Below are 23,129 nucleotides of genomic sequence, written 5' to 3'. Positions count from 1 at the left end.
AACTAGAAGTAATTTGTCTAAGATTACTAAATTACCATGTTTCAACGAATGCCAACATGCCATAAAATGTAAGATAACATTGCCATTTTAAGTGAAACTGAAAGAAAAACTGTTTTTAAAAAATCATATAAATTATAAGGTGATTTCAGAAATATTGGCATGCCTTGAAATCAGTGGAATTTGGTCTGAAGATGATAGAACTAGCTCTTAGACCTTGTTTGTCTATTTTGGTTTTCATTCTGTTATGTAGCAAGTAGTCTCTGCTCTGAAGAATCCTGACCACAAGACATGCAGAATGCCACACCTGACAAGCCACACGTATGAGGAAGTTCACCACAGTGTCTGTATGCTGCTTATCAATGGGCTTGGCAAGAAGGGAATCCGCTCCAGGCAGAGATTGGCTCCTCCCAAACACCTAGAAAAGGCAGGAAGAGAACCCTCAATGACAGTCCCATGTAGGGCTGGCTCGTGCAGTCTGCTTCCAGTATGTGGTCCTCCCAGGTCAACTCTGTTCTGGGCGCCAGGGGAAGGCACAGGCTCCACAGATGAAGAATAAAGTGGCCATAAAGTAAATGATGTGTCATGTGCTTGAGATTAAAAGAAGTGGAGTCTAGGCAGCTCTGAGACAGAGAAGCGGCAGGCCTGAGAGAAGAGGAAACTGCTGCAGGGTGAGGGAAGAGAGACTGTAAGCAAGTACTAAAGATGCTAAGAACCTGGGGTGTTTCCCAGTGGAGGAAGGGCTGAAGGGCTACACACAGGAATGAAGCAGGTCACCGGCAGAGCGAGGTCACGGGTTGGAGAGGAATGAAGCACGTCATCCACAGAGTCAGGTCGCGGGGCCAGAGAGGGCCCAGATGGTGGGGGAGGAGGGTCTTGAGAAGGGAAAGAACATCTGACTAACTTTCTAGGCTTTCACTTTGAAATAGTTCTGAAATTTATGAGAAACCATGAAAAACAGTGCAGAGGTCCCTCCTTACAAGGTAACTATTTTGTCTAATAATTATAAAAGCTTAAGATTCCCCATACAGCTTCCCCTGACTTGGTGTGAAAGGAAAGGTCTTGGTGCTCTGCTGGTGAGATCCGTACTAACACAGGATGCAAGTGGACAGTGAGAACTGTGAGGCAGAGTGAGCGCGATGGGGGCTCGGGCTAGGAGGGTGGGGCAGAGAGGGGAGGAGGCCGGGCTAACAGGATTTGCTCCCGACCAGGAGTGGAGAACAGTACATGGACATGTGGCAGATGGTTCCAGGGTTCTCGGTGGAGTGTGGGGTGGGTGGGTGCAGGAGCAACACATTCAGGAGGAAATGGGGAGTGTCAGAGGGAGTCCAAGTTTAGACGCAGAGAGCTGGAAGATTAACAGTCAAACCAGGGTTAACAGTCCTGTGAAACTACACCACCAGGGTGACAGCACTGTCCCCGCCACCAGGGGTGAGATGAGTGTGAGCACCCCAGCCATTTTTTTGGTCGCTGCACTTCAAAGTAAGATACACTGTCTTTTTATAAACTTTAGCACAACACAGGTCCAAGTCTCAAGCAGAATTCTTACCCAAGAGTATTTCTGGTACCTTCGACAGGAAATTTGACCACCACCATCAGAACCCTGATGGTGTCAGTGAGTACAAAGGAAATTGTGCTGGTAACCTGGGAAACTCTGAGACAGAGCCTGTATTCAGGTTTCTATCTGTTGAGCGCAGCCTTTCCTGGCCATCTCTCTGGCATGATGCTGGGAAATTAGTCCACATTCAAAATTTACAAAATAAATGAAGTAATTGCCAAGAAAAGGCATACCCCAAAATAGAAAGTACATATGCTCGTGCACATGTTCTTACCGCACTGATGGCTCCTGTGGCTGTCCGAAAGCGTTTTACTTCCTGGGCGGAATCTACTGACAGGCCTCTCTTAATGGAAGATGAGACAGAGTTGACTCCTTCTCCACTTGAATTAGGGTCCATATCTGAATCCGGCTTAAACACACGTACACACACACACACATACAGTCAGTCTACTTTACTCACTGATTTCTAGGAGAAGCGTAAGGAATACAATCAGAGACAAAAAAGGGTACCATCCCTACCTGCTGGTCTTTGATCCTTTGCAGTTCCCATTTGATGACGACTTCAGATAGGTCCACGGCGAGCCTTCTCTGCTCGATAGTGACACTAGGTGTGAAGCCTAACCTCTGCATGGCGCTGACCATGTGCTGCACCAAGTGGTGACGCACTGGATAGTATACCTGTGAGCACAGGGTAAACATCACCATTACACTGGGGAGGCCGTGATGAGGCCTCAGTGCCTGCTTGCTTGTACTTGCTTGCTTACGCGTGCAAGTACACACACACATCCCCCAACCTCACATTCAAGAATTCGGAATCATAATTTTAGCAAGAAAATTCTTAGTACCTTAGATATGTATATGTATCACTCCTTCAGGCCTGGCTGGGTCCCAACATATAAATGTATTTCACTCTAACATCTTTTAAAAGTGTTGAAGCACTGCATTGTCTTTAGGGTAGGCAAGATAAGTACTCAAGGTGTAGAACTTCATTTTTAATATCATAAAAATTTAGCCATACCAAGAAGCAAATTCCCAATTCTAAAAGAGGTGGTTGTAGAAGAATTAACTTGCAATTCAGTTCTTTCTACTTGCCACAAAATCTACAAGAAGTATTTATATAAAAACAAATCCCACAAAGTGGGTAACTTGCTAGAGAAGGAGGTGGCCAGTGACACAACTTTTTAAGTTAAGTTACCAAAATTAAGAGTTTGTGATGACTATCTTTCACTTTAAAGCAATAACTCAGTTGGGCCTCCCTGATGGCGCAAGGGGTTAAGCACTGCACCATGAAGCAATCCGCAGCCTCTGCAGCAGGAGTTCGATCCCCGGCCAGCCAAAGAGAAACCCACGTGGCACAGCAGACCTCTCCTGTCTCGCTCGCTCCTCCCCTCAGCAGTGTGTTTCAGTCATTCTGCCTGTTCTGCTCCCCACTTTGTCTCTGGTGAATCTGCTCACTCCCTGCGTCTCTGGCCTGTACCCCAGCTCTTGTATGCATAAATAAATATTAAAAAAAAAAGCAATAACTCAGTTGAGTACCCCTCTAAAAAATGCAGTTGTAGAAAGCAGCATACACTAGGGCCTCCCCGGTGGTGCAGCGGTTGAGCGCTGGGTTGCAAAGCTGCCCGCAGCCTCTGCAGCGCTGGTTCGATCCCCGGCCGCCGGCAAGGGTCCCAAATGGTGCGACAGACCTCTCCTGCCACACCTGCTGCTCCCCTCAGCAGTGTACTTTGTCAGTCTGCTTGTTTTGCGCCCCGCTCTGGCTCTGGTAAATTCTCTCACCCTCCCACGCTTCTAACTGTACCCAATGCTTGTATAAATAAATAAATCTTTAAAAAAAAAAAAAAAGCAGCATACACTACAGAACACATTCTATAAAACAATTCCTACGTTTACCAAGTCATTCACACAAAACACATACTAATCAATGAACCAGAAATGCATTTACTGAAAGATGAATCATTACAGAAAATGACAGGCATAAAGCTCAAAGCACATGCCTGAAATGTATTACACACCAACCTACAGTACTTTCTACACACCTTAAAATGCTGTACTATCAAATGCAAAATATGCACCAGCTGAGGGACTGTGTGTCCCTCCTCCACAATGATCTTTCTGGTCCAGTGCGTCAGCATCTGGTGTCCATCCTCCATTCTGGCTGGCACTGCTGGAGTCAAAATGGCCATTGCTTGTCTGACGATTGCTCGAGCTTCCATTGCATGGGCCTTGAGGAGACTGTGAAAAACCTGAACAAGAAAGAAATTCTCATATGGGGTGATAATGAAGGCTTTAAAATACAGTAAGATAACAATCAGAAACAAGTTCTGATAATTTTGTATGAACAATTTTTTTAAGATTCTACAGGACTCTTATAAGGAAACAACATATTTACCTTCTCCATTAAGTTTTGATCAATGAACACATTTTTTCTGATATTTATTCAGCACCCACAAAGTGCCCACGCTGGGTTAGGCTGACATATGCAAAGATGAGTGAGACCTAGCTTACTGAGGTACACAGGTCATCTCACTTGGGCTACAGCATAGGAAATGGAGTGAAATGGCCCACTACCAGAAGCAAACCTGTAACAGTTCAAGAGAGGGGGAAGGCCTGGTAGTAAGGGCATTAAGGTCAAAGACCCAGCTAGCACTGAGGGTGGAGCAGGGTGTTGGTAACAACAGGCCTAGCCATGCCTGGACACTGGAAAGAATGGAAGTGTATCACAGAAGGCCCTTAGGTTTCTAGCTGGGATGACAGGGAGAAAGGGTCAATCAGAGAGGCTACATTTGTATCCCAAGTGTCTGTGGAATGTGCTGTGTGAGGGGGTTAGAAGGGCAGGGTTTAAAACTACAGACACTCATAAGAGGGAATGGTCAGAGGAAAACAATCAAGAGTCACCACATAGACTACGACAAGAGCAATCGCTTACTACAGGTTTCATGGACAGACAGGCTTTGCACTCATTAAATTCTTACATGGAGACAGTAACTAATTGCCCCAGGCTCACAGAATTCATGAGTGGAAGAAACAGAAACTCAGAGAGGTGGCAGGATGCAGGTTCAATTATCCATTGTCTTTAGCTAAAGGAGGGGTTTGGGGCTCCATTTCAATGGAGTGACAGGTCAGAAGCCAGAATGCAACAGATAAAGGAGCATCAGGTAGACAAAGGAGATATTTTGTTGTTTCAAAAGCAAAGATCCAGAGGATCAAGAGCAAAACAACAAGTGGGGAAGAAGAATAATAACCATAAAGATGATAATCATGGGAGTTTCATAGCATTTTTTGTATAAGTTGAACAGAACTGTGCATTTTTAAATGGCAGTTTTAGAAAGACAGCTTTAGAAAGTTTTAGAGGTTGCAATTATACAAGCAGCAATGAGTACAAAGTGTGGAAATACATGTGACTGTTGGGTGGGTAGGAGGCAGCCTCAGGAAGTACCTGAAGGACAATTTTCTTATGTATTGCAAATTTGGCAATAATGTGTGCCAAAAGTAAGTGTCCACTATATTTGCAGGCTGGATCAACGCAGGCCTTGGAGAGCAGGCAGGGCCATGCAAAGGTCATCAGGCGGCGCAACTTGCTGTTGCGATTCTTGTTGTTGTCATGGATGTGGTGGGGGGCGTGCTCCACCAGCAGCGTGGCATACTGCAGGAGGTAGATCCTCAGGGAGTCCAGCATGTCTGCTTGTTTCTCTGGGTCAAGGACCTGCCAAGAAAAAACAAGCAGAAAGGAATTCATTTCGGGTTTTGTGTTAACTAAGGGCCATATAATAATTTATTTATTTTTATAGAGGCATGTTTTATTTATTTGTTTGTTTGTTTGTTTGTTTATACATGCACTGGGTACAGTCAGAAGACCAGGAGGGTGAGAGAATTCACCAGAGCCAGAGCGGGGAGCAGAGAAGGCAGAAAGACCGAACGAAGTACACTGCTGAGGGGAGCAGCGGGCGGCAGGAGAGGTCTGCACGCCATGTGGGACCCTCCTCCGGTGGCCGGGGAGCAGCCGGGATCAAACTGGCGCCACAGAGGCCGCGGGCAGCCTCGCAACCCAGCACTCAACCGCTGCGCCACCGGGGAGGCCCCATATAATAATTTAAACCTTAAAAAATTAAAAAAAATAAACACACACAAGGCTATGATATATTATTAAGTTCTACATAGAGGGAATCAATAATGTTATATAAGTTTTCCTTTAATACATAGATTTGAAACTCAACTCATTTCAACATTGGAAAGGGCAGCCTTCCAAGTGAGAATGCAGTAGGTAGGTAAAGGAGGAAAAGCAGACTTCCTCTTTGATACAAGGTGAATGAGGAACTTCTTAATTCCCAAGTCATTCAGATTTTTTTCCCTGGTCAACTATTAATTAGCTATTCTTTGTTTTTCAGTATTACAATCAGAAAATGTTACCTGGAAAAGAAAATCTGTATAACAAATTGTTACGGTTTTCTAAATAATCAAGTACCTGATAAGTTTTTATGTTTCATGTATATACATTCTTGAGGAATATTCTGCACATCTCTACTGAATTAAGTATATTGACTGAATCATTCAATTCAACTAAGAACCCTAACTGACTTCCCTTTATCAGAAAACTAGAAGGCCAAAGTCTTCCATCACAACTTTGTTTTCCTTGATGGCCTTTAGCCCCCTAAGTCCTTTTTCTCCTGAATCTACTGTTCACAGCAGCCCCTTCCCTGGGCTCCAGCCTCCCATTGCCATTTTTTCTCACCCAACCCAGTCCCAACTCCTTGCCTGTGCTGAGCCAGCAGCATCTGATCCAGAAGACACAGCCTAGAGACGGCAACACAGTGGAAGGGGCTGCACCTAGGTCCTCATTTCCCCATAGTTGCCCATAATAAAGCAATTATCAGTATGTGAACCAAAAATAATTTCTTGAACTCAGCTTTCATTGAGAGAGAGAGAGAGAAAGTATAGGAGGAAGGTCCATGTTGAGCGATCAAGACCACTAAAAAGCAGTTACCTGTCAAGGGGAACAACAGCCTCTAGCTGGACCCCAGGGCAAACAGGTAAGAAAACCAACTGTACCCTTACGAAGTGTGTTGGCATGTACGTGCAAGTTGCCAATCAGAGTGCTAATTCACATTGCAGACGTGGAATGTCACTCACTAACGGCACTCTAACAACCTGAACACAGAACGCTCACTCTAACAACCTCAAGGTAAATACTACCTACCAGTGAAGTTCAACCTGTATAAACCACCAAGGCATTGTGAGAAGCACAGGGCAGGCCTTTCTCAAAGAAATGTTTAATTTGATAACACCTCTCAGCTACAAAAAAGCTGGTGAAACTATTACAAAAATGCAGAGACTTTAAAACCTAACTTCGGACATTACTACTGCCACAAATGGTCACAGTAGCAACTGCATTCAGTCTAATATTTTTATTGGCCTTTAAGTACATTCTTTCAAAAAGTTAAAGATATAAACATCAATAGAACGCCAAAACTGACAAGCACTATTTTCACAAAATAACTGATATCTGAACTTTCACTGAGATACTGTTTCTGATTAGAATCTATTAATGTGGAAAAGTTAATTCATTACAAAAGTAAGACCGTCTTAAAAAAAAATTCACTAGTAAAAATTATCACGGTCTGCTACAAACCAATTCAATCAAGAAAAACAAAAACCTTAGGGACATAAACGCATTTCAATGACACCCTGCGTGCCTTCCCCCCTCCACTGTCAAGTCACTTTTCACACCAATGCATTGTTAGTAATACTACCTTGGTTATAAACACACTGGTGATGCTTTCTGGGTTATCGCCTTCTGGATTGGGAGGTCCTAAGAGCTGCTCTCCTTCCCCCTTCTCAAAGCTATATAAGAAAGCAGGATTCAAGATATGCTGCAGAACCTATAAAAAATTAAAAAATGAGAAAGAAGGTAAACAAAGCCATGCTTTTTATTTCTTTAACAAGATGAGCAGGACCCCAGTTCTGCCATACTGCACCATAAAGTTAGAACTCAATCGAATGCAACAATATTTTATTCTAACTAACAACTGAAAAGGTAGTTTAACAACTATCTGCAAAAGACAAGAGGAAAAGGGACAACAGCTTCATATACTCTTACTTCAAATGAGTCATTTCAGAAAAACATGTAAACTAATAAACTACTTTTCAACATTGGCTCACTGCTAGAGCTGCTTTGTTCTCAATAACAGCATTTTCCTCAAAAACAGTATGGACTATGATTTGTCAACAGAGTCAAAGCAGAACACAAATAGTACCCTTGGTTGCCTAAAAAGTGAACCCAAATGTCTGAGGCTACTAATGTACAACAGGGAGACTCACCTTAGCTTTCAGTTCATCTCCAAAGTTGGGGTCATTGAAGTCTACAAAGCGGAAAAACAGCGCACGCTTTTGAGAAATGCTGTAATTTTTGGGAATCTCTTCCTCCATATACTCTTTCAGGAATGTCATGTTGCATAAAAAGCGACCAGTAAAGGCTCGGAGCAGTTGAAACAACAATTCTATATCTCCATAATTTCTTCTGAAGGGTTAAAATAAGAAAACAAGTTAAATTATGGCAAATTCCAGAACTGTGTATTATCTGACTTGCCTTTCAAACAACTCAAGTTATCATCAACTCTCTACAACATCTGACTACACATATTTCAGTGAACCACAGCTATGTGCAAATTAGAAGAGGCTCCAGTTCAGGTTACTAGGCGGAAAGCAGTTAGGTTATGGTATGCTGTAAAAAGCAGGACAGATGCACTCACTTGCAATAATTCAGCAGACAGTAGGCCAGCAGCTTGGGCTCCTTCCAGTTTGTGGCAGCCATGTTCTCCTTCCGGTGTCTTTCTTGAAAGGTTTCACTAATCCACACTCGTCTCAACTGGCTCACCAGAGAATGTTGATTGGCCAGCCAGGAGTCATCATTTTTAACTATAATACTTATGATCTGTCAAGAAGAATCAATTAGGGAAGTGACAGTGTTATCTCTGTATCTCTACTACACCTTGGGGATTTCAGGCACCCAACGCAAAGACACTATACCTTGATGGCTTGAAACTGAAGATCCAGACGCATAGTGCTGGTGCTGGGCGAGCCAGGTCGCACGGCTGTCTGGGTGCCACCAGGCAGCAGCAGGGTGATGAACCTGTTAGGGTTAGCTGCCAGCACATCACGCAGAGGTCTGGCATCTTTGTGTTTTAAAAAGCTCTGAAAACAGAACAAACATGCTGTTTTAAACTAACCAAAACACAAGAGGTTTAGATATAAACTTTAAGCTAAATCTCCTGGCAGGCTACAAAAATTCACCATACTCATCCTTTTAAAAAATGCTTTTAAAACAGCAACCACACTTTATGTTTTATAATCTGAGCAATTCATTTGTTACCACCATCAAAACCCTAGAGAGTGATTCCTGGACTTGAACTTTTTATACACAAGAAAATGATATTCCAATGTTCAACTATATCAGAAAACAGTAAAATAATAATTTTGGATTTCAGAGCAGACTGTCTCACCAATCTGCAGGGTCACCCAACTCCAGCTCCTTGCAACTCCTACCATAAACATTCGGCTCCACTGGGGATCATTCAGTGTTGCTTCCATCATGAACAGCTCTACTGTCTGAGAAGGGTGCCGAGTCAAGAACTTGATCAGAGGCTCTCTGAATGGACTGCCGGCCTGGAAAACATGTGGTGAAAACCGCATCTTCTCAGGATTGAGGCTTTTCTTGATCTTATACATAACACTGTAGGAGAATGCATTTCTCCTGTTCCTAACTGGAGTGCATTAACAATCCTAAGCAATATCTTTACATTGTTAGAGTAATCCATTTAAAATATAACAAAGTAAAAATATTAGAAGGAACAGGTGGAGAAGAATCAATTAATCATCTAAGCTAACCATTACCTCAATCAGCATAGCCCGTTCTGTTTTCATCACAACCTCTAACAAAGGCTTGACCAGAGTTTGAGGTGCAGCTGGGATCAGATGAAAAAGGTTTATAATTGCTGAACAAATTTTCATTTCCTAATGAAGAAAACCAGAAATTATAAAACATGCCAATTAATTTCAATAGCCAGAGATATAACTATTACTACAAACCCTAATATACAGTCTAGTTACATTCGCAAGGCTAGCGAACAGAAGCAAAGAGTTAACATGTACAAAGCCACAACTTACCAATCTCAGATTACAACTTCAGCCAAAGGAAACTGCCCTTGGCCTTGAGATTTCATATGTCAATGGAGGGAGAAGGAGCTAACTATATACCTGACATGACTGTGCTGTTTTCATGAGAAGAAGTGACTAGTGTTAGAAATGACTTGAAGGGTTACCTACACTAGCCCCTCATGGAGAAAGTGATAATTGCATTTGTGGCTGTGAGAGTCTTAGGATTCCCCCACTTTGCTATGACATTATGGGGTCTTCCCAATACACTAAGTTCTGAGAGCACAGGCTTCTTTTGTCCTCAAAATTTAGCACATAGAAAGTCCTCAAAAAATACTTAGGTATTTATTCTGGAAATAAGTATCAACATATATAAATACTGGCCATGGCACTATGTATTTGTCAACTGGGTCTAAAGATAAAGCTGACAAATTGTTCTGCTGATTGATGAAAAAATGTGAAACACCAGAAATTTTGCATTTTTTAAGGTGCTAACAGCTCGGCAGTCAATTGTTCTGTTTTAGCTCCAGTTTTGTGTCTGCAATTCAGAGGAGTTCTACATGGCCACAGGGAAGGGAAGAGTCCTTGATTGTCCATTCTGCATGACGTGCAAGAGCACATCCACTTCTCTAAGCGTGGTAAAATGGGGGCGATAAGCACTAGTCATGAGACCACATCCTAGCAGCATCTGAGATACTTTCCAAAATTTCTCTTTAAACCAAAAGGCAAAACAATGAGATGGATAAGAAATGAGAAAAATTTTTTGTCTCCCCATCCTACTTCTAGAGCTCTCTTCTACAGAATTTAAGTCTTTGGACAGAGAATAATCTATCCTGAAATTGTAACATTCTAATTGCGATTATTTTTATATTATGTTTTTTTGTTTTCAAAGCACTGTCATGAAATCATACCCTGTGTCCTTCATAATACCGCCAAGATGATGGCCATGACAGAGGTTACCACTCCCATTTTACAGAAAAGGGAAAGCTCAGAGTTTGACAGGCTCAAGTCACAATGCTGTGACTATATATTAGTGTGTGGGTGAGAAGGATGCAGGGGACTGGGTGCAGGGGAGCAATGAGGTCTTTAACTCAAAGCAGTCAGTAAGTCAGCAGTCTGAAAAATATAATTCCTTCAAATTTCTAACAGATGAATTTCTTTGTGGAGTTTCCTCTTAGGAGGTTGTTAGATGTATAAGTTCATATGAACATCATGATAGCAAAATCCAATTGAATCTTAAATCATAGTGAGTATTGTAGTTCGAGCATGTAGAAAACCAAAGAACTTAGAATCTTGCTTAAAACATCCTAATAGAAAACATGCGTGGCATCCGGACAGTTCACAGCAAGGATACTAATACAACTCTGCCACAGACAGACAATACGGCTCACTGCACTCAAAGGCACAACGCACTCTTGTCCATCACAGAACCACAAGTCACAGCAAAACCAAAATACAACAACAACAACCCCTCCTGGGCCTCCACTGAAATTCTCACCTCTACCCCTTCCATGGCAGGCTGAACCAAAACAAAAATTACAGCATGAAAAAAGGCAACAAAAAGGTAAAAAGAAAAGAAAAGAAAAGAAAATATAAACTGTTCTTCACATTGCAAGTCATAAACTGACTTTTAATAGATTGTTCTCACCTCAAACTGACAGAATGGAGACAAGGAACATCTCCCGCACTCTGAAATGCTTTCCTGAGGATGGGGAGGAAAATCATCTTTTTTTCTATTTATGTTATTTACATAAAAACTTCCCAAATACTCATACACAGCAAGGATTATTGGGGTAAACAAGACAGTAAAGACAATTATCAGAAAGCACACAGTAATAAACAAATGCTCAACAGCAAAAAATACACCTTCCACCCTTCAGATGTCAAACAGCCCTTCTGATAGTATTGAATACTGTAATTCTTCCCTATATCATGTTTTAAAAAGAGGAAATTTGGAATTCTTACCTAGGGGGAGAAACTGTAAGAACTCATTGCATGCAAATACATTTTAAGAACTGGTTTCTTCAGAGTGAGTGATTTTAGATTTTATGTAGTGCTAAGACATTTAAGAAAAATCTTTGCAGTTAAAGTCGAAAAATAGTAACAGGAGGTATAAGCCCCATCAATTAAGCATGTCTGAGACCCCCACACAGAGCAACCCACAGGCCATGATACCACCCTCCAGATACCTGGGTTATCTTGTGAAGCTCTGTGTGTGTACATATGTGCATGTGTACAGACATGTCATAAAAGTTGGTCCTGAGTTCTTGCCTGTAAGTTTGATACGTAAAAGACAAACCTTCCTAAAAATGACAGTGCAAAGCTCTGTTCATCGAGGTACCTGATATTAAAAAAAGGCTTTTAATTTATTGTTTAGTCAACTCTTAAGCATGTTTTCAGTTACAGTTTCTCAATCAGACTATGTTACTTAGGGATTCTACCAAATAGTAACAAACTAACTTTCAAAGACCCATTACCAACCCTATGTAACTTCATAAAAATGATCACAGCTTAAGAACAGAAAGGCAGCTTGGCCCTGGGCTGAGGTGATGAGGCTGTAGCCACAATGCCTTTGAGCCCCACACTGTGGCCTGATCTCAGATATACAGCCTCACGCACACAGTAGGACACACCCAGGGAATACACTATTGCTGTGATCAACATGTTTCAGCATGAGCTCAAGTAATTCCCAGTATCAAGGCTCCAACTGCCCCACCTCCAACTACCCTCCAAGTAACAGATTTCTGTAAAAAAGTTCATGAATATTTTTGACACAACCGAAATTATTCATCTACCCACTAGGTTTTTAAATATTTATTCTAGAACTGTGTGTTTCAGAGGATTAACTACTTATTATAAAAAACAAATAGAAAGTATAAAGCAGAAATACCTAACAGATGTGAGATGGGTACTTGCTGGGGCTTTTAAAATACACTCTGCTCTCCCCACCAAGATTTTCTGACTTTTGCCCTGCATATATAAATGACAAACCTTCCAAGAGGTCACGGATGGCATAACACTCCTAAAAAAGTTTAAAATCTTGGTTTAGTTTTGCTGTTTAGTTGGTTGTTTAGAAGCAGCAGTAAACAAGACTTACATAAACAAAAACACCTCAACACAGAATGGTCAAAATAAAGCCAAAAAGAAAAAAGAAACAGCATCCAACAAATAGGCACAGGAGGACAAAGGCTACATTAATTATGCCCCTGAAGAGCTACAGGAATTCCCTTCTCAGGATGCTGCTATACAATTTCACCAGGTGTAATTGGAAATTATGGAAACACAATCCCACTTATAGGACAATCATCAACTTACAAAATACTTTAAAAGGATATTAACATATACCAATAATATTAAAGTTTAAATGGAAGAATCATTCAATTTTAAGAGAAATTCTAATGACCAACACCAGACACTTAAAATTTAACGAAAGCAGTTTTCCCTCAAAGTCATAAAAATGTGTTTTGTAGTACTGGTCATTTGACTTTTGGCAAATAGTTAGGGTAGGGTAATTGAGGTCTAGAAAACATACTTGCCAATATTTATGGGATGCTTTATTACATTCTCCTTAATGCTTTATTATGCCCTAAAATCTATATTTGTTTTATGAGGCAATGATGATGTAAAGCAATGGAAACAACAGCTGAGGAATGCACCACCATGCAAGCAGCAGCTGCCAAGTACAGTCTAGAAAATACACTTTAAAGCAAACCTAGTAAAATTGAAATACTAATATTTCAAGCCACCCAGAATTCTCATCAACAAAAACATCATATATAAGTGAACAAAAGGGGGATTTTAAAGAAACATAAAAAGAAATGTTCAGCAATTAAGACAAATAAAAACAAAATGTAATGCTAATAAGATGTGAAACAATATACATGAATTAGTCATATAAAACTAAATTTCTGACCGGTATTTTAATTAAAAGCACTGTTCCAATATTAATAGCGGTAACAGCAGTACACAGCAGGCTTGCCCTTCCAGAAACAAACAAGCCACTCACGTTTCCGTCGCTCCTCTGGCCCCCTTTATGGGTGAGGACCACCACTTCCATCCACTTTCGCAGATGTTGCTGTTGGGAAAAAATAGACCCTTAGACATTTCTTCCTCACATTAAGAAACATTTCAAGGGCCTCCCTGGTGGCGCAGCGGTTGAGCGCTGGGTTGCGAGGCTGCCCGCGGCCTCTGCGGCGCCGGTTCGATCCCCGGCTGCTCCCCGGCCACCGGAGGAGGGTCCCGCATGGCGCGCAGACCTCTCCTGCCGCCCGCTGCTCCCCTCAGCAGTGTCCTTCGGTCCTTCTGCCTGCTCTGCTCCCCGCTCTGACTCTGGTGGATTCTCTCGCCCTCCCGTGCTTCTGACTGTACCCAATGCTTGTATAAACAAACAAATAAATAAATAAATCTTAAAAAAAAAAAAAAAAAAAAAAGAAACATTTCAATTCAAAATGCTACTTTTAGGTAAAAACTCATATGCATCATTAATTCTATTCATATTTAACGTGAGAATGGTGGTGATTTCTATTATTCTAGTCCAATTACCAAACTATTGATGAAGGTAACTGGCATTTTATGTTCTGTAAACAGAATGGTTGGATTTACCCCGGTGAAACAGAAAATGTCCTGAAACCTGTCTATTGCCATGTCAGGATTTTCTCTACTTTGTAATTTGCACTGTAGATGTTCAACAAGAGGTTGCTCCATGGTTAAACAGTCTTGGGAATTGATGATTGAAAGAGGTCTTCTCTGTCCCTTTAAGTCCTGACAGAGTTTATTAATAAACTTTCAAGAGGGAAATACAGTAAGTTGTGTTTTGCAAATGAAGTGTTCAAGGAGCACCCGTATCTTGCAGACTCAATATTCCAAGGAATACACATTGAAAAACATGAAAACAATACACATTTCTTCAAAGAAGCCATGTACTAGCTAATAATGTCTTACCAATAAATTCCTTGAAGAATATTAGTCATTACAACATAAATTCGTGAAACCTAATCTTACTACATATTTAAAGATATGAAAGGAACACAATTACAAGTGCAGAAAAGTCAGTGGCATCACTTTATTCTGCTCTTAAATCTCCCAAAGGGAAAATTAATGCTAATTCATTTTAGTTCAATAAGGATATATCCAAAAACAACTGACATATAAGAGACTTAAAGACCAAATTGCAAGCTGTTACAATTCTAAAAAAGAAAAATGTTCAGGGTTATTAACATAAGTCCACTATATATGGTAGTTTTCCTTTAAAATAATGCTGAACACTTGAGCTATTAAACTCAAAAGTCTATTTTATGAGGGGAAACAAAGGTCCCAGTGGTGGAGCACAGTTCTAAAGAGCATGACTAACTCAGAGCAACGTGCCCTTAATCACAGTACCAGGCACAGAATAAGTCAGGAAATCCCATACACTCAACACAAAAGCACCAATGATACAGGTCTGGGGTAGGCTCAGTCAGATGGGTGTCAGGTTTTAGTGGCTGCACAAACAGCAGCTTCAGCCATCAACACTGATTTTAGAGGATATTCCACCACTCAGAAAGTAGCTATAATGCAAGAGAAGGAAAAAAAAAAAATCCCCTAAATAAACCAGAAAGGGAAGACAACTCTTAGCCTACTCATTAACTATAGACTACAAAGCAGTTTTTTTCGTAAGGTTGTAAAAAATTTCCCAAATCAGAGACTGGAAGTTATAAAACACACCCACCCACCCACCCACACCCCCATGCACACACATCTCACACACACACCCAAAAACAAACACCAAAGTTGTTTCAGGCAGGAATGCAAGTGCAGTAAGAAATAACAGGTGAAAGGAAAGAGACAGGCTAATCTTAAAAAAAAAAAAAAGTAATGAAAAGAAAAAACATCAGGACATTGAGAACACATGCATGGATTTCATACATGAAAGCTATAGTTATAATATGATTGTGTATATGACGTCAGAGTGTACATTTCAAGTGCTCCAACTAAGAAGTGATATAATTTCATTTATTTCAACTATACTTGTGAATGTCTATACACATGTAAATTGGTAGGTACGTGTATATGCTATATATACTAGAACCGTAAAATGAAGTAATCTTCCAATTGGGGAAATTCAATTCCATAAAAAACTATTTCCCAATTACATTCTATCTTTAAGGTATCACAATTTTTTTTTAAAGATTTATTTATTTATGCATACAAGAGCTGGGGTACAGGCCAGCGATACAGGGGGTGAGAGGACTCACCAGAGACAGAGTGGGGAACAGAACAGGCAGACTGACTGAAATACTCTGCTGAGGGGAGCAGCGGGCAAGACTGAGAGGTCTGCTGTGCCATGTAGGTTGCTCCCTGGCAGGCCAGGGATCGAACTGGTGCTGCAGAGGCTGCAGATTGCTGCACAGTGCAGTGTTTAACCCCTTGCGCCACCAGGGAGGCCCATCACTTACAATTTTAAGATCAATCATATTATTATCAATTCCCAGTAGGTATATTGGTCATTTTTCATTAATAATTGTCTAAATGGCCAAAGGCTACTTTGAAAACAAACTCATAATATACATATACGTTCACAGTAATATACCATGAAGTCCTAAGTTTGCAAATTATTTACAAGTCTCTATTTACAGACAGCAAAACAAACTTAGCAGTTGAAATTTTCCTTCACCTGCTTATACTTTAATGTTAAACATTGTCAAATGGATCTCTAATTTGTATAATTGCTTCTTTGGTATAATTCTGAAAACCCAAAGGTATTCTAAAGTTCTTATAAGTTTTTCACTGCATTACTATCTACAATGGGAATAGGGGGAACAAATTGATTGCATCAGTAGGGGAATGGTTAAATTATGCCATGTCCACATTACAAAAAGCAGCACCTTTCATATGGTTAAGAAATGATGGGATGTTAAATGGAGAAACATGTGTGTCTTATGCTTCCTTATGTCCAGGTAATGTAAACCATCTCCAAAAGGACACACAGAAAGCTATGAGCACTATCTCTAAAAAGATGAACTCAGTAGCTGGAGGAATGAGATGGGAGGGAGCCTTCACAGTATATACCTTGTACACCTTTTGCATCTTGAACCATGTAAATGTACAACTTACTTAAATAATTTATATTAGGTTTTTAGGTTCGTTATAGATTATGTTTAAATGTTAAATGCACTTAGCTTACCATCATCTGGTCACAAAATTTATCATTGAAGGAATTTGGGAAGAGCCTGGTGACTGAAGTCAGACGGTTTACAACGTTCAGCGTCAAGCTCCGATAATCCCCCAGCATCATCAACAAAGGTCGCATATGTGTGTGGATTTGATCTACTTCTATGGTAGCACCTTCTAAAAACTATTAAAAAGGAAAGGTTACAAAGGAAAATAGATAATAAAAATATACTTTATAACAGGATGTAAACTCACAATTGACTAGCAGCAAAGCAAAATTGACTTTTTTTAGAAAAATGAAATATTAACCATATATTCCAGAAATTTACGATGAAATGAAGATGATTAGTTATCTCTGCTTAATATTTTAAAAGGCTCAATGTGACTGAAACAGGTATTACTACAGTCCAGTGCATTTTAACCACAGGGAGACTTCAAGGTATACACACAAGGCACAAGGAGGGACTTGGTGTAGAATTTATGCATGTACACAGTGCATGCACACACACACACACGCACACACACATCCACATATACACACACCACACAAACCTTTCTCATACAGGCTTCTCCAGCCTCCTGGAGTTCACTATTCGTGGAATTAAGGGCCTTGAACAATGCAGCAATGATCTTCTCTCTAGACTGAGGAAGGTAATTGCAGGCAGCAAGTGCATCTTCAGGGAAAGAAATTAACACAATTATCGATCTGAAAAAATGTATCAACAATTTCTTTGTTTAAAGACTCTGGGGCTTCCCTGGTGGCACAAGGGGTTGAGACACAACCTATGAAACTCACTGCAGCCACTGCAGCACAAGTTTGATCCCCGGCCGGGGAGGTAACCCATATGGTGCAGCAGACTTCGCCTGCTGCTTCCCTCGCAGCGTATTTCAGTCGATCTGCCTGTTCTGTTCCCCACTCTGTCTCTGGTGAATCCTCTCACCCCCCAAAACTCTGGCCTGTACCCCAGTTCTTGTATGTATAAATAAACCTTTAAAAAAAAAAAGCTATTTACCTTTAAAAATAAATAAATAAAAATAAAGACTCATACCAATCAACAAAAAGGCCAAAAACATGGCCTTCTAATCCCATGTTCATTATAATCCAAGACTGAAGTCAAAGACTGCAAGATAGGCCACGATAAATCTTACACTATCCAGACAGAAGAGTTTAAAGGAGAAGAGGCCCCTTTGACACTCTTCCCCACCCCCAAATCCTCACAGGGTGAGCGCATAGTTGACTACAGGCAGAGGCATGCTGAACTAAGAGAGGTCACAGCCTAAAATTCTTGTGACAGGTTGATGAAAGGGAACAGACACACAACTCAGCTTTTCTCCACTATCCATATCTTATTACGCATCTCTCCCAATTATAGTGATTAAAGGCGTTGAAAATGCAAATATTAGTAAAAAAGGGGACACATCTTTGATTGTGCATGTCAATTACAAAGTCATATCCTAGTAAAAATAATGCCGATCTCACTAATGGGGATTCAGGAGAGGTATCCCAAAGAAAGGAACCTCAACGGAGAAGTAAAAGGTTGTCAAACTGCCTTTTTTGTACCTCTCTCTCTCTGCCTTGGCATGTCTTGACCCTTCCAGCCCATCCTAAAGCTCTGTATCTCAGCTCCTCTACCTCTACTTCAAGGATCCTGGCTATTTTATTAAGTGTATAAAGTCAACAAAGCAAGAGACTATGTCTCTTGCTAAAAATACCCCTGATAGTTATTTTTTTAACAAAGAGAAAAAGATAAAGAATGACTTTTTAAAGTACAAGAGCAAGTACTGACCTAATATATTTTCTTCAACTTTGCACTAAACAATGATAAACTAACAGTTCTAATGAAATTCTAGATAGAGGATTCTCAAGTGCTTCTGAATCATATCAAGTCTATGAAGGCTGTAGTACACCTTACTACATATATTCTGATTCTGATGCAAAGTGGCAATATATGAATGGTATGGTAGCTTTCTTAAAACAGAATTATTAGATTCGTAAGAGAACCATAGAGTTTACTATATATTAAAATTCATAATTTAGAAGAGAATACAAAATCACTTAAACCCCAGCAATCTGTACAATCCACTGACATCTCATTATGTAATTTTATAAACATACAAACATAATTTCTTGATTCCATCTTAAAATGACCACAAAAAGCCAGAAAAATTAAGATGACAAAATAGGGTTATGGTCTCCTTTCACTTTCGTACCCAGTTACTTATTCCACATTTATAAACTTACTTAATGCTGCAATTCGTAAAGGGACAAGTGACGGCAAGCTTTTATAACAGGGCAGCTTAGTTAAAGCTGAATCTTCAGCCTCACACAAATTCAACAGCTGCAAAAGACAGAATAATTTAAATTAGACTGTTCTTACTGTGAAGACACAATAACCTCGTAAGAAGCAGAACATAGAACCTTAACACACACACACACAGCAACACAATGAACTGACACTGATATTCTACAAAACATCAAAATATGATTAAATTTATTCCAAAGCAAAACTCAGCCTCATTAGTGAAATAAATTCTTAGACACTTTCTCGCTGATACCATAACATTTTCTTCTCTTTAAACAGAGGATCGCTTTATCTAACTGCAAATCCTGTAACAGCAGGTATCAATACACCTCCTGCTTGTTCATAGTTACTTCCAGTGCTTTTTAATATTTAAAAATATTTTCTGTTTAAATACAGAAAAAGAAAAAGTCATGGACTACCCTGCCAGATACTTTACCATGCCAGTATGTATTTATATATCTAACCTCTAAAATAGCACACAAATGGTGTTCTATTACTATTTCCCCCCCTTCTATTTACATCCTGAAAAAATGCTACAAACTTAAACCATTTTCCTCCCTACTTGGGGGGGAAGGGGGAGAAGATTCTTACCCAGTAAAAGATTTAAAAATAGAAAACCAAACCACCTACCCCATTCTACTCCCAGGAGAAAATCACCAATGTTAGTTACTTGTCAACCTTCGAAAATATTCTTCTTACATACAAACAGTTACATATACACATATATAAATACCTACATCCATTTATATGTAGAGAGAAAGTTAGTGTCAGATAACTACATTAACTACAATGCCAGAGTTCCAAACACGGCTGTGCATCATAATCACCTGGGAAGCTTTCAAATGGCAGATTCACAGGTCAAACCCCAAGTCTAAATCTTTGGGGGAGACTCAAAAGTATATTTCAAAAGATCTTTACATTTTGATGCAGTTAGCACAGATCAACACCTGCAGAACTTTCCATTTCATTCCCTGGGATTTGTCATTCAACAGGTTGTGGTCTTAAGCTCCCTGAAGAATTTTCTACACAGATTAAAACACATCTGTCTCTAGAGCCATCAAAGGAAGTGCTGTCCTCCCATTCTCCAGGGGCTTCCCTGGACCTTTGTCAAAGTAACGTTTATACAAGGGATATAACAACATATAAAGATTAAAGCTAAATCACATGATCAAGTGACCATCTATATAAGCAAAAGATAGCATTCAAAAAAATCAAGAGGTAAATTTTTCATAACCAGAAATTCAGACTTAGTGTGGACCAGGAAGAATTTGCTTTCCTTTGACTTTTGCCTCAGTTTATTCAGACAATGTCTCTAGAAGTATAACTCATGCCTCATAAAAATCTTTACTTGGTACTGATCACCAGACTATTACTGCATTCTAAGAGTGACTACTCATAATGTGGCTGTATCTACAGTAAAATTTCTGTTCACTGCTGTCGAATAGCATCCACACTGTTGAGTAGCTTAGTGACAAACCCTTAAAAGATGATATCCACCACTGCTTATTATTGTGGGTCAAAGGGCAAATCTGATAAAATTAAACAAAAGGAGAATCAGGCATGACAATGTGGGGGTTAAGATTCAGGCTCGGTGTTCTCTGTTCCCTGCTCTGTCTCTGGTGAATCCTCTCACCCTCCCGCTCTTCTGGCCTGTACCCGGGTTCTTGTATAAATAAAAAAACAAATCTTTTAAAAAAAAAGAAAAAAGATTCAGGCTTGGAAATAACAGTGTAGGTCCAACCTAAGCTGTACAGCTCATCTGCTCCACGGCTGTACGTGCATAATAAACCCTAAGTTTCCGTTACTGAATCTTCAAAATGAGAATAATCAGTGTCTGTATTTCATGAGGTGCTGTCAGAGCTACACAAGGGCGTTCACATGGGGCTAGTTCTCAGCAGTGCATGGAACATTTAAGTGGTCAGTATATTCAATAAACTGGTACTTGTTTACTGGGCCAGTCTTAATCTGGACACCAGCTAATGAAGAATGATTGACGTAGATGATGTAGCCTTACAACTTTAAGGTCATGAAGAACAAGGTTCTGTAGAAGCGTAATAGTTCCAAGAACACAGAAACACCCACTTTTGGTTGAACATCTCCCGTCCCCGTGCCTACCTTCACACCAATCCCAATGTGACATACGTACACAGAATGCAATGCCAGGCTGTGGCTTGTCACTGCCCATGCTTTCTCTGAAGGCTGCCTACCCAGTCTTTGCTCACAATGACATATTACCAAACACACGTCACCACCATCCATACTACACCACATCACACCACCACCCCCCTACCTTCACACCAATCCCAATGTGACATACGTACACAGAATGCAATGCCAGGCTGTGGCTTGTCACTGCCCATGCTTTCTCTGAAGGCTGCCTACCCAGTCTTTGCTCACAATGACATATTACCAAACACACGTCACCACCATCCATACTACACCACATCACACCACCACCCCCCTACCTCTGTGTAGAACACCTTATGCTCCACCACGTTAAGATCCATTGTGAAAAGTCTGGGCTGCAATGTGGTACAGAATGTGTTCCCCTCCATGAGGCCAATCTGTGCATTGGCAGGCTGATGTCTCAGCAGATGCTTCTTAGGTGGGACCATATCCTGGAGGACCTGGGAGAAGCAAAGAGGACACACCACTAACCAGCTACTCCTTGAAAAGCAAATACCCGTCATAATAGTCTGGAACAATTACCACTCTGAAAGCCAGAAATGAGATGAAAAATTATGACTGCTGTCCTTCAGCTAGGAAAAGGAAAATATGCTTCATACGCTAAAACGGGGTTGTATATGTCAGATTAGTTCCAGAGTAACCACTCTTCAATAACAAGTAACAAGACCAAAACCACCAGACTGGGCTACAGACCCAGGAAACCAACTTTCTATTACCTTAACAATGAACTGACAGTTACTAATATAGCCATTAATATAAGCACAATGTTATTTATATATTAGAGGTCAAAGAGTATGTATAGTAGTACTTTATGTAAGGGATACAAGTTACAAGCTACATATCATCTATAAGTCAAATTTGAAGGAAAAGTCTCAAACATTTTGTTCAAATTATCCTACTTTTAGTAAAAGAAATCTCACCTCTTTATGGGGTTCCATAATCACTGTCACACTTTTTCCAGTGACCTGGGCCAATACCTGCAGGGAATGCATAGCCTGTTTTCTCACAGTAGAGTTTGGAGAGGTGACTTCTCGAACCAAGTCATGTGTCACATGGTGAAAAGACTTCTCCTGAGCGGCCACGATTTCATCGACTCTCTCCTCATCTTTTAAAGGTGTCGCACACCTCATCAACAACTGCTCCAGGGTGGTCTTTGCCATGGCGACTGCCCCATTGGAGACCTGCAGGCCAGAGACTCCTAAAGTCAGAGACAGGTGATGCTGCCAGTGGCACCCATGGCTACATACACACCACAAAATGCTGCCTGTCCCAAGGGTCTGTGCGCCTCATTCCAGCTCATTTAACAAAACCCTCATAACATAACATCCACTTTGTGTATATTTCAATAGCTTAATCACCCTTTTATTGGTAATTTTTGTCATACAGAAAAAGAAATGTGAATTTAGAGGTGAGCTTTATATTTATCAAACAGAATACGGTAAGCATTGCCAGCTATCTCTCTGAGTTACAGGTTCTTTTTTTTTTAAGGTTTATTTAGGGCCTCCCCTGGTGGCCCAAGTGGTTGAGCGCAGCTTCTGCAGCACTGGTTTGATCCCAGCCGGCCAGCAAGGGTCCCACATGGTGCGGCAGACCTCTCCTGTCTTACCCGCTGTTCCCCTCAGCAGTGTATTTCCTCAGTCTGCCTGTTCTGTTCCCCGCTCTTTCTCTGGTGAATCCTCTCATCCTCCTGTGCATCTAGCCTGTACCCTGGTTCTTGTATAAATAAATAAATCTTAAAAAAAAAAAAAAAAACTTGTTTAAAAAAAAAGATTAATTTCTTTACA

The 23,129-nt window shown here is 40.5% G+C and overlaps 1 protein-coding gene across 4 annotated transcripts in view; it reads right to left on the bottom strand.

Moving 5' to 3' along the window:
• TRRAP (transformation/transcription domain associated protein) overlaps positions 1–23,129 on the bottom strand; it is a gene marked incomplete at both ends in the record, with an annotated part of 110,920 nt that overhangs the window by 42,285 nt on the left and 45,506 nt on the right. For 2 of the 4 annotated variants that reach the window (XM_084249139.1, XM_084249138.1), the window contains 17 exons: positions 305–415; positions 1,830–1,964; positions 2,075–2,233; positions 3,595–3,801; positions 4,995–5,261; positions 7,306–7,434; positions 7,874–8,072; positions 8,305–8,486; positions 8,582–8,746; positions 9,098–9,217; positions 9,446–9,565; positions 13,713–13,781; positions 16,869–17,039; positions 17,408–17,529; positions 19,098–19,194; positions 21,624–21,785; positions 22,266–22,526. In XM_084249139.1, the coding sequence (XP_084105265.1) occupies positions 305–415; positions 1,830–1,964; positions 2,075–2,233; positions 3,595–3,801; positions 4,995–5,261; positions 7,306–7,434; positions 7,874–8,072; positions 8,305–8,486; positions 8,582–8,746; positions 9,098–9,217; positions 9,446–9,565; positions 13,713–13,781; positions 16,869–17,039; positions 17,408–17,529; positions 19,098–19,194; positions 21,624–21,785; positions 22,266–22,526 (2,676 nt within the window). Of the gene's footprint in view, positions 1–304; positions 416–1,829; positions 1,965–2,074; positions 2,234–3,594; positions 3,802–4,994; positions 5,262–7,305; positions 7,435–7,873; positions 8,073–8,304; positions 8,487–8,581; positions 8,747–9,097; positions 9,218–9,445; positions 9,566–11,204; positions 11,226–11,354; positions 11,409–13,712; positions 13,782–16,868; positions 17,040–17,407; positions 17,530–19,097; positions 19,195–21,623; positions 21,786–22,265; positions 22,527–23,129 lie in introns of all 4 variants that reach the window. The other 2 variants (XM_084249136.1, XM_084249137.1) reach the window with 2 other exon arrangements.

The sequence above is a fragment of the Talpa europaea genome (assembly GCF_964194135.1).
Source record: "Talpa europaea genome assembly, chromosome: 12".
NCBI lineage: Eukaryota > Metazoa > Chordata > Mammalia > Eulipotyphla > Talpidae > Talpa > Talpa europaea.
The sequence above is the reverse complement of the archived record's forward strand: the minus strand, read 5'-3'. Positions and strand labels throughout refer to the sequence as shown.